This window comes from Nothoprocta perdicaria, unplaced genomic scaffold (assembly GCF_003342845.1).
Source record: "Nothoprocta perdicaria isolate Ctin4 unplaced genomic scaffold, notPer1 scaffold_322, whole genome shotgun sequence".
Taxonomy (NCBI): domain Eukaryota; kingdom Metazoa; phylum Chordata; class Aves; order Tinamiformes; family Tinamidae; genus Nothoprocta; species Nothoprocta perdicaria.
Genome location: NW_020455558.1, coordinates 706,925 through 719,008, shown reverse-complemented (window position 1 = coordinate 719,008; position 12,084 = coordinate 706,925). Strand labels below are relative to the sequence as shown.

Sequence of the window (12,084 nt, the reverse complement as noted above, 5' to 3'; positions counted from 1 at the left end):
GGCAGGGGAGGGACTGCCACCCTTGTGCATGAGCTCCCCCAAGCCCAGGATGGGGAGAAGATGGTGGGTGCCTGGGATAACAGTGAGAGGACAGTGGGTGGCTGCTTTCAGCAAGGTCTGGTTCCCACTGGTACCTTGCTGGCAAGGCTGGCATATTAAGGTACCACATTACCCCTGGAGCCAGCGCGCTCTGGGGGATTTAATCTCAGTTTACTTCTTCCCAATGCTGCCATTGTGGATGGGGCGGGGGAGTTTAACGTCTTTTATTTAAACACACGCTTTCTACCTCATATATGTAATGAGGTAAACTCCCGAAAGGTTTATATGGTGCTAAAACCAAACAACAGCAAGAATACAAAGCATTGCGGCAACACCAAATGGAAATGAAACAAGGAGGGAAAGGGAACAAAAAGAAACAATGTGAAAAAAAAAACTTGTACCTGATGTGTAGCAAACTGTACAGTATATACATCTTCATGTAGCATCCTCACAGAAGAGCAAACTAAAATGGACCTTGCAACATAGAGAGAAAAAAATATACACCCTGTATTGTATTTGCCATTGAGCAAGCAACAAGTTTAACATTAGTCTCTATAACTTAACGCTGTGTAACAGCATCTTTTAAATTTACAAAACAAAATATCTATCAAGAAATAATCTAATCATATTGCTCTTCAATACACTTCCGTAGACATTTAAGACTTTGAAGTAAACTTCAGTAAACTGCAGCTTTTGTGAGCCCATAAAAGGCTACAAAACTTCTCCATTCAAGTAAGTCCTTGGAAGTACTACCATGTGCTGCCATAATTCAGTATATAAAGGTGCTATATATATATCCCAAGTACAGACAACATGTGGTGGGAAGGCTTGGCGTTGTTGCTGCTGAAGCATAAGAAACTGGTTAACTTCGTGTACAGTAGGTCCATTTCCATATTCCATGCACGTTACACTTACTTCATGAAAATGTGGACACAAATAGGAAGAAAAGGAAAGTTTGAGTCAAACACTGCTTTATAAATGACATGGCACAGGCCAATGTCCTTCAGTTACAGAAATCACTGAATTTCCCTTATGTTTTTTTAGTTAAAATAAATCTCCAGGCTAGTATACAAAGTGCAGGACCAATCACTTGAGGAAGTGACTTCAAAAGCAAGTTACAAGGGCACCATCCCGTTCACCAGCTGGACCTTCAGCTCTTGGAGGCTGCTCATTATCTTCTTCTGGTGACCAACAAGTGTCACTCCGAGGCGCCTCAAGTCCCTGTGTGGAGAAAGCACATGTTGTTTCTATGGTCCAGCTTGGGACAACCTCACTACTAACAACACCCAAGCACTGCAAACCAATGATGTTAATACCTTGCTTTTACTTTACAAAGGATGTGAGGGTAATTATCCCCATTTTTAGTGGCTGTGGGCATCTCAGAGAAGTGAAGAGATCAAATAGGCCAAGGAAACAAGCCTGACCAAAAACAAAAGAATCCAGTCCCTGGGTTCATATACTTTTGAAAGCCCATATTCCGGGAGAAAAAAAAATGTATAAGAAAATATGCATTGTAGTTTCCTCCTCTCCTAAGACAGACATCTGATAATTTATCTTGGATAGAAGCAGTGAGAAGTAACGTAAATCCATGTGTCCTTTCTCTTCAGGTGAGGTAAAGTCAAAGAGATGCCAACAGGGACCCTATGGCTCACTCCTAATTAGAATTGAGCTGCTGTGGCCTTGAGCATGGCTCACACCCCACTGCTCCTTCAGTTCTCTGAAGACTGGAAAAAAATAACCAAGACATCAAAGAAAGCTTTGGAAGGAAGAAAAGGCAGGTGTGCTCATGTTTCCCACATAAGATGTGGAGCTGGCTAGAGCAGTTGTCAAGTGACCTAGAGGGTGTGACGTTTTCTTCAAAGACTTCCACTGGACAATTATTAGCCTTCTACCTCTGATACGAGGTGAATAAAGGATGTTTTCGGAAGAGGACTGTAAAGTCTCACCAATGCATGCATTAGTCTCACAGCTGCTGGGCTAAGTCTCCCGGGGACTGCTATCAGAAATTTAGCAGTCATGTAGAAGAAGACTCCCTTCTGAAAGTCAAGGGGATTTAAGCTCCTAAAACACTTGGCTGGTTTTTGGAAACCACATTGCCTCCAGGAGCCTCGGGGTTCCCAGACCCCACAGCTTCTCTGGAGTTGGAATGCCATCTGAGATGTTGGGCAAACCTGGCCTACAATGCTCAGCAGTTACACTCTGGAGATTGCAGATCAATGCATGCAATGACTGCCTAAATACTTCTGAATAACACACAGGAGCTACATACAGAGATGTGTCACTCTCAGCACCTTAACACTCTGGACAGAGGTTCCTGTGTTAATACATCCAAGAAGTCATCCAAGTCAAAAATTGCATATATAACTTTTTAAAACATTGCTTTGAATAAAAAGCAATTCAGAGTGAGAGTTGATGCACTAAGACATACGCTGGTTGAAGCCAAAAGAAGATCTGTTCTCCATGGAACTATCGTGCTTTCAGCCTTTTGATTACAAAAGACCATATGTTCTACCTGAGGCTAAATATTTCATTTTCTTATCATCCCTTTTTCCATTAAGCATCTCTCCACATGCAGGAAATTGCGACATATTGTGAATGGAGCAACGGAAGTCAGACACATCAGCACACTCCTTATCCAGAAGAACAGGCTGCAGCATCTGCAAAGGGATGCAGTTCTGCAAAGGGGTCTAAGTTCTTTTGGGTTTGTATTTCTGCCTTCAATTAATGGTGAAACTAGTTTGGCAAGTAATCTTAAGAACAAAGGGAAATGTAGTAATTCTATTGCTACATACAATTTATTTCATGTACGCAACAGTGTTGGAAGTTCACACTAAAAGATCAAAAACAAAACAAAAAATCACCAAATTTTTAAAAGAGCCAACATCCATTTTGCCCCTGCTGAATGCTGCTCAGTTGGCAGTTTTTGAAAATTCATCTGTTTTTCCAGGTATCAAAAGTGCAAGCTGAGCTCTTTTGAAAATCCAGTAACAAGTAATTCATACAAGTATGGTTTCTCTGATATTCTTCCTCTCCTCTTACATGTTATGCAGTAAAATCTGTCCAAAACTATTAGCAAGGCAGAAATGTGTTTATGTTTTGTAGGCGACTCAATAAATCTAGGAAAGAAAAAGTCCCTGAAGCACTAAGGCAACAGCAGGCTTCCTGATCCAAGCACCACTCCAGATTTTCTGGATACTTGCTACAGAGCTTTTCTTCCCTTACAGTATTTACCATAACTCAATATCCTTGAGCGAGTGCCATATTGATTTGAAAGAGAAAGCAAGAAAGCAAGAGAGAGAAGAAAAATGCAATTCTCTTTTGAATTCATTAGGTGCTCACCAGGGGATCTAGTCTTTTTTGTCTCTCCTTTTTTTTTTTTTTTTGTTTTGTTTTGTTTTGTTTTTGTTTTTGTTTTTGGAAGACTGAATCCTCTTGGTTGAAAACAGAACTTAGCAGCAATTTGATTCACATGCTAATGCAGTGGTAAGGAGTTGACCTAAGCTGACCAAGAAGACAAAGAAATAAAGGTGCAATTGGTGTCAGTTCATTCCACACAGGCCACATACAGATTCAAGCACATTGCTCCAATGGCACAGCCTGTCATGAAACCCAGCTGCAATTATGAAGGACAAAAAAGTATCCCCTTAATTGTGAGCTCCTTCATTTGAAAGAGTTAAATTCAGGGTCTTCACGTTGTAAGAAATATATTTAAAACATTTTATTTACAAACAGAACTACTAATACACTATGGACCAGTTTGTCGAACATCGTGTAGAGTAGGACTGGATTGCCACATAAAGTACAAGCCCCTCATGACCCACTTTGTCATGCAAAAGAGCTAGATTACCACGGCCAGTAGCTGCTAACCTGCCCACAAAAACTGTGTGTTTCCCATCCATTTCCCATCCGGGCCAGATTTCACCACTCTTCATCATGCAGTATAACTCTACAATTGACCATACAAACAAGGACTACTTATGGAGTAAGTTAGTCATCAGTTCAAATGAGGGGCTAAAGGAGAACCTCAAAGACTTTCAGAAGACGCTAGAGAAAGGAATCCACTTGTTAGGGATTTTTGCTTGAAATGAGGACTTTTGCTTTTTAAGAGTTCATCTGCTCTTATTCATTATTCCCATCCGTCGTTGTTATAAGAACTGGTTTGTTGAGAAGCAGACGCAGCATTGCAACACCAGCACAGAGATTTCAGGGTAAGAATAAGCATCTAGAGCAGGTGAACTCTTAAATTTCATCCAAGTAGAACTTTTAATAAATAATTCACTTTATTTTGTAAGGAAAAAAATACAATGCAAGGCAACACAGCACAGAAAATTACAAATATTCAGAGCTCTTCATCTAATAACAAACAAGAGGGTGTCCTGAGATTCAGTGAGTACAGATCTTTCAAAAGGTATAATATGTAGTCCACATTTCTTTAGTAATTGGTCCAGGTAAGGGTCAGACTGAAACTCAACTCATGGTTCTATCTATTCTTGAGTATTGTCCTGGTAAAGTTATTCTTGCAGGGTATTGAAAGAGCTCCAGACACACTCAAAGTCCACAAGTTTAAAGAGCAGGTCTGGTCCACCGGAAGGGTTTCCTTCAAGTCTGATATCCACTTGGAAAGAGGGGGTGGAGGGTGAGGCTCCACTTTTCACAAGGTGATTCATCCCTTTGCAAGAATTAGAGCTAAATGTAGAAATCACTCTTTGTTTGAACACATACATTTTCAGGACTTTGGTTAAGCAGGCAGAGCTCAGGACTTGGGGCGATATTCACTGTGTTTAGGTTTTTAATCTTTGATTTTCAGGAATGTGTCACTAAAGCTATTCTTTTCTGGAATATACGCATCAAGCCATCAGACTGAAAGAAGCAGGGCAGTAAGTAGGATTTTGCTTTGTGTGCACTGCGGGGCACACTAGGATTTCCAGTCTTTTGAGTGTCTCAGGCAAGAGAGGCCTGCTTTTCAAAAAGTGCTGAAGACCTACCAGCCTACAAAAAGACCACAACCCAGGCACCAATAGACACTAGTTACATCAGGCTATGGTCATCCTTTCAATTACACTGCTAATGACTTTTTTTTTTCAGTAGACTGCAGGAATTCTCTACTTTCCTCACTTGTTTTTTTTCCTTTTAACCAGTTCTCTTTTTACCATTTAACTTCCACATTCACCCCAGTGCAGTTTGAATTTGGGGAGTATCATATAGGATCATATTTGAAGACAAGCTCTTAAATTGTAAAGAATGTTTTACTCATGTCATTTGGGGAACACTGACTACTTTCCAAAGGTTCAGATCTTCTCTTCATCTGATCCCCCCAAGTCCCAGCTCTGGAATATATTGAACAGTTGCCTATATTAAAAATGACAAGGCATATTTAACCTGAATTCTCATTTGCATGTTTTTGTTCTTCCCTTTCACAGGGAGAAAAATGAAAACTTCCACAAAAACAAACACCCCAAATATATTAACCTTTAAAGAATTTTGCATGTTCAAAGGTTTCTTCCTGAGTCTCTCTGGAGAAGCTGGGAGCATCTAAGATGACTCCTCATAGAATCCAGATAAGCATTTGTTGATTTTAAGGGTAATCTACCAGTTTACACCAATCTGAGCCCTCCAATCAGGTCCTAAACACAGGATGTCTTTTCTCTTAAGCCACTGAAATTTGTGGTGGTTCATCTAATTTTAATAGCTTTTTTTTTTCTTTTTTTTCTTTTCTTTTTCTTTTTTTCTTTTNTTTTTTTTTTTTTAATGTAAGAGGTATCACAGAGGCCTCACTGCTTTGCCATTTTTGGCTTTTTAATTGATCTTCCCCAGTTTTCCCAAGAAGAGACCTGAGCAGGACCAAGTCTTCTGTCTGAAACACAACACCATGCAAACATACAAGGCAGAGTTGTTGGAGAAGCATGATGCCTTTGCATGAGCCTCTCGATGTGAGACTCTCTGGATCCTCTAGATTTTATTTGCTAGCATGTACTACAATAAGGCCTCTGTTCTTTTTCCTAAAAAATAAAATGTGGATGTATTTCTTAAATGTCTTTCCATGTCTCCTACACTGAGCCTGTCTTCATGTAAAAGCATACTGCCTCAAGAAGACCTATTGTGGGTAACTACTCTAGGTAATAAGAAAGCAAAACTGAGGAACCACACCTGGTAAAGGAAAAATTTCTTTCAAAATAGACTTGTTTTCAAAAGTATTCCATGAGGCAGAGAAGAAAATAGGAGGCAGATATATGAGCATGAGAGAAGAATTAATGAAAATAATAAAAAGAATAAACAGTAAGTAATGCCAGAAGAGAGTAAAAAGACAAAGAAACATCAGGAGGAAGCAGGGAACAGATTAAAAGAGAGATTGTGGCTGCAAATCAAAGAAAACAGGACAGATTCAAATGGAGGGAGAACAAGATGAAGAAAATGGTGGCTCTGTGATGAGAGGGCTACTTAAGGTCTTCTGAGATTTTACATGAAAAAACAGGTCTATTTGGCACAGTAAATCCTTCTGTTACTTACAAATCATACATGCGCGACCTAAGGAATACTTGAGTGTCATTTATGAAGCACTGCATTTTGTGTGATTTTGAGGAAATGAAGGGGACTCTCCTGAAGCAGAGGTTAAGTAGTCCTTGTTTAGGCAGTGTGCAAGGAAGAGAGATGCCACGACAGCGAGTAGATTTATATGCCCAAGTGAACTTCTAATTCATGGAATTACGAAAAAGTTGAGGTTGGAAGGGACCTCTAGAGATCACCTGGTCCAACCCCTCTGCCCCAGCAGGGATACCCAGAGCACGTGGCATAGGGTCATGTCAGGAAGGTTTGAAAGATCTCCAAAGAAGATGACTCTACAACTTCTTTCACCGCAATTCAGTGTCCTGAAGCTGAAGCTGGGCGATGCAACTATAATTTACTAGCAAATGTAAAAATAAAAGTGAAAAACATCTAATAATTCAGGGTTAGCTCTAAGTTTTCTCTGACACAAACCAAAGCACTTCATTTCTGAAGAATTTTTATTTATTTATTTATTTATCTATCTATCTATCTATTTATTTATTTTATTTTTTTAAGGAATGGTAGAACCTCTGCAGCCAGCATTGGTAAGTCTGTGATATATTTTTGGGAATCTCTATTTTCCACCAGAACCTGCGCTGATGATCAAATGGCTAAATTCTGCATCATGCGTAAAGGAATTCACAGCTTCTGCAGCACGTTTCCATAGAAAAGCCTGTGACAACTAGGAGAAATGCTGCAGTTCTGTGGGCATTTTAGACTTTTTCCTTAATCATCTGCTCCACTTCTGTAGGCATGCTGGCCACTCAGCTGCATTGACCTGCTTGTAATTGGAGCAGCCAGGACCTCTGATTACAAATTAGCCCCAAGCATGGCCTAATCCTTACCACTTTGCCTCAATGCTTGTGCAACTGTAATTCAAGCTAACTTGACTAGAAATGCAGGCAAGTTCAAATAAGAGGCAGGAAGGAAGGGTGCGATTACACAAATTACACAGGCAATTCAAGATACAGCATAACAAATCAGCAGCCCCAAGGAATTTTTACCAGGTAATGCAGTGCTGTCACCCTGACCACTAGCACATGCATGTGAAAATGAGGAAGGCACAACAAGTGCTGTGGTCCCAGTTCCACTGCCAGTACTACTGCCGTTGGAGCTGCTGACCTGATGACTTTAGCAGAAGAGGAGCTGGTTCCATGGTAGGACTTGAGCCTTGGTGGCAATAAAATATTGGTTAACTGGTTAACAAAGAACTGATCAAAGTCTGCTAGCAGCATTTGGTTTCTCCTGGGTCTGATTCATGCTGTTGCAAAAAACAGCAAAAATGCAACTCATGCCTGCTTTAAAAGCCTGAGGAAAGTTAGAAGGAAGAGTCTAGGCAAGGGAGCCTGTCACCTGTAGCTGTGGATTTCCTGATGCTTTTGTATGAGTATCAGTTGTGTCTAGGTTTATTTCTATGTGTCAGACTAATGTTAAATACTGTTAACTTTCATGGAGATGAGTGTCCACTCAGCTTTGGGTAAATCTGGGTAACTCCTCAACCATCTAGTAGAAAGCAAGTACAGGTCTGAGGGAACACAAGATTGTACATAGTCACTAGTAGTTTTTTTTTTTTTTAATTTTGTCAAGACCTCATCTAATCAACTACTCTTCCTGTGGAAGGACAGCTTGTAAATTATTCAAACTCAAGCACTAATATATTTGAGCAAAGGAGTCAATGTGCTGGCTGTCAATAAGCGATGATAAGCTCTGGTCTTCCCTGCATTTGTTATCATCAATATAGATGCTGAAAGAGCATGCTTCTCTGGAAACTGCTGGCTGCAAACAAGCAATGCTTTCCTTTCTGGAGCCACTCCCCTACTTATTTTCATATGGCTTATCTCTCCCCGCTTCCCATTCCAATAAATGAGTTGAAAATGATCCAGAAAGTACTCACTCTAAGGTCACCTGAGTCACTGCATCCATTGAACTGTATCCGTTTTCCATGAAAATCTCTGTATATCGTCCCATTTTGATGGCTTCCAACCATTCACCCACTGATCTGTAGGCACCGCTTCCCACCGGACTGTGTTCTACTAATAAATTTGATACTCTAGAAACAAAAACAAAAACAGAAAAACAGAGAAGCAAACACAATCAAGTTGTACCCAACATGACTCTGTCATATTTTTATATGGTGTAGACAGCTCTTTTGTTGCATTCTCCAGTGATTACTGCAGAGTCCTCTCATCAAGTTCATGTTGTGTGGTAAATATTATGTCTCATAAACAGTTGTTGCTTAGTTGTTAAAACTGTAGCTCAACCAAAATGAGGTGCAGAGAACTAGACCTTTAATAAGGCCTGCAAGAGATTTTCCCAAATTTGCAGTTCATCATTACTTTCAGTAATCATTACTTTCAGTAATGATAAATGTAAGAACTTTCTAAATTCTTGTTTCAGGAACAAAACGCAAGTGATTATGAAGGATTAGCTAAGCAAGACTTGCATCATCTCCAATACCTGTACCTTTGCCCACTTTTTCTGGGTAGAAAGTTTAGAGAACGTCAGTTGAGGAAATTCTCAGAATCTTTCACTGTCACCTCTTGTTCACAAGGAAGCTGTCTTTCCACACTGTTTCCCGCAATTCTTCCTACTTCAAGGACTCCAGCTTCGCTTCTCTCACTTCCTTTTATTCCTTCTTTAGAGCCAATAATTAACTTCAGACAGCCCAAAGCCTACAAGCCAAAACCCAAATTACATTTCCCAGTAGCAACTGTCAATGGCAGGCTGCTGTTAACACTTCGGGGGCAGCTTATGCCAAGTCAGGCTGGGCTTTCAGACGCTGGCTAGCAGCCAGCAGGTCCTGGAGAGAACAGCAGTGCTCGAAACCAAACACCATGCTCAGTGCTACCTTCATGTTTTAGCCCAGAAATCAAAAGAAGACTCCTGTTTCATACCCTCGTCCAAACCCCATCATGGCAACTCTCACACCATTCAGTTATGCCATGCATGGAAGAAAAAATTTAGACATATAGTAACACTTCATTGCAGCAGAAATACTAATATAATGCATAGTATGAGCAATGCATTTTCTATACCTCCAGTGAAATGCAGAGAGTGTAGGGGTTTGCCCAAGGTTCCTGTTTTGTGCTCTAGGACATAAAGCTATCATAAGCCTTGTGCCAAGATTATTACCCACCAGAAAACACATTTGCTGGATCAGACTCTGACCGTGAGAAATACACTTAAAGAATTTGCAGGTGAAAAGAGAGCTGGGATATTTTAACACTTCAGGAAGATTCGCGTATTTTATGATCGCATTAGTATTATTTGTTTATTTAATAGCGATGCTGAAGGGTCCAATAAAATGTGAATACTTGCAGCACCGAGAGCATAATGGCTTCCCATAACATTTTATACACATGAGAAATTCATGACTCCTAAGTAATCATAACAAGAAGTGGATTTTCATCACTAATGTCATGAGGTACCTACTGATATGCACCTGTTGTAATGTAGGGAGTGATTTACTTCCTTATTTGCACTGACAAGAATTTCCACAAAGAATACATTACATATATAAAACAAAATCCTTTAAAACTGCTGTATGTTGAAGTAATGCTTCATCTGGAAATACTGTGTTCTGAGCATGGCATTCTACAATTAAGAAAACATGCACCACAAAAACTTGGCGGTTCAAATGCTCTATCCACACTCAAAATGCCTGTCGCAAATGAAAATAAGCAGCTTGGAACTGAACAGACCTGTACATGCAATAAAATACCAGCAAAGTGCTTAGCAACTCAAGGAAATAATTTTCTGCCTATTTTCATCTTTTCTAGAATAACCATTTGGTATAGCATGTATATCAACCACAATGTAGCATACCTTCAAAATGACTTTGAAAATGAAAGAGAAACAACACATATTTTCTGCTATCATAAACCTTTTCCGGAAGGTTTGCTGGGACTGACATTACAACTAAGCGCTAAAAAGATTTATTCTTCAATTGCTTCTTCAAATGGTTAATGATGCATGTGAAATAGCCCAAGGAATAGATCCATTTGGTATTTAAAAATGGCATCTTATACGCTAGGAGAGAATAGACATAAAACTTCTGTACATTTTGAGATGTCATGTATGGGAACATGACACTTGATCCCAGCTGGAATATAGAGCTTCTCTCTTTGAGCAAGGGGATTCCCTAGTGTAGTATCTCTGGGCTTTGCAACCTCAGGTACTTGAGGATCACAGAAAAAGGTTGCAGCCCCACTCCTGGGAAAGGAGGAAAGAGACAGAGAATGTGTGGTGTAGCAGGAACAGGAGAGATGGGCCACGTGTTGCTGTGCAAGGGTCATTCCAAAAATGGGGATGCAACAGCTCTGCACACACACAATAAATTTGCTTTGGTCCACACCGCCAGTATAACCTTGTCTCAACATCTGTGCCTCATCTATAGTAAAGTGCTGTCAGTACAATGATTTGTATCCTTTTTTTTTTCTTTTTCTCCTCCGGGAGTAAAAGTTTCTAAAGTGCCAGAGTTTCATCCAGTATTAATCAGTGGAATATCACTAATATCTGTGAAGCAGCAGTGATTTATATACATTGCTCATCCATGACCTTGTGAGGAATCAAGTGATTAGTGGCACATTTGGCTCAGGAGTACTACTGTGCTTTTTCACAATAAAAAAAAAAAAAAAAAAGAAAAAAAAAAAAGAAAAAAACACCCTTCCCAAGAAGTTTATGGTAGAGTGACCAGTAATAGAACTCACTGAAAAATATGAATCCCTATATTTTCTCATATGGAGTTTTACTCTTTGACCATATTACCTTATTGCTAGCTGTGTAGCTCTTGAGATGCATGTTTAATTGCACACTGGCTGCTCTGTTTACTTAATGTGGTTTAGAAAATCATTTTTAGAAAATCATTTGAGTTCAATTCTTTGGGAGCCACAAAGATTCTCTTGTATTTACAAAGACTGCCAGAGCTAGTTAGCCAAGAGTTGATGGCTAACCAAGAGGTTAACCAAAGTTAGCCAGAGGTGATGGCTAACAGGACTAGGGATAGTTGTGAAGAGAGGTACTTGGACTTCTGTGAGCTTTGCAAATCAAAAGCGTTTCCCCTGGAGGCTTTCCTATTTATATTACCAGGATAAAGTCAACAGGGAGGTAATTTGAGCAGTGTTTACTACATACTTCACAGGCTCAGTCTTGCTCTCTCTAACCTTAGGGTAAGGGCAGAGGCAGCTTTATCACAAAGTTATATCTACTGCTGAAACTCTAGTTTCTGAAAGACAGACCACAGTAATTTTCCTTGTGGCAGCAGCACTGCATTTATAAAATAACTGAATCGCTCATCTGTCTGCCAATTTCAACACAAGGAACTGATCTGAGAAAACTCTCCTGGATATAATGAAGGTGGAGGAATATCCATGCAATGATCTGAGATGGACAAATAATAAGTGGTAATTCTATACCATTTGGTTTAGATATTCTATACCGCTTGGTATAGCGGTGGGTATTCAGAGAAGAATCTTGCTTTGAGAAATGACTCAGGCTTGAATT

General features: G+C 39.8%; 1 protein-coding gene across 1 annotated transcript in view; it reads right to left on the bottom strand.

Moving 5' to 3' along the window:
• Positions 1 to 287: 287 nt before the first annotated feature.
• The window catches only part of EPHA5 (EPH receptor A5), a 188,084-nt gene continuing 176,287 nt past the window's right edge, over positions 288 to 12,084 (bottom strand). Inside the window, exons 15-16 of the mRNA XM_026043157.1 lie at positions 8,477 to 8,632; positions 288 to 1,260 (exon numbers count right to left, since the gene is read on the bottom strand). Of these exons, the coding sequence (XP_025898942.1) occupies positions 1,155 to 1,260; positions 8,477 to 8,632 (262 nt within the window). The 3' untranslated portion in view covers positions 288 to 1,154. The remainder of the gene's footprint in view (positions 1,261 to 8,476; positions 8,633 to 12,084) is intronic.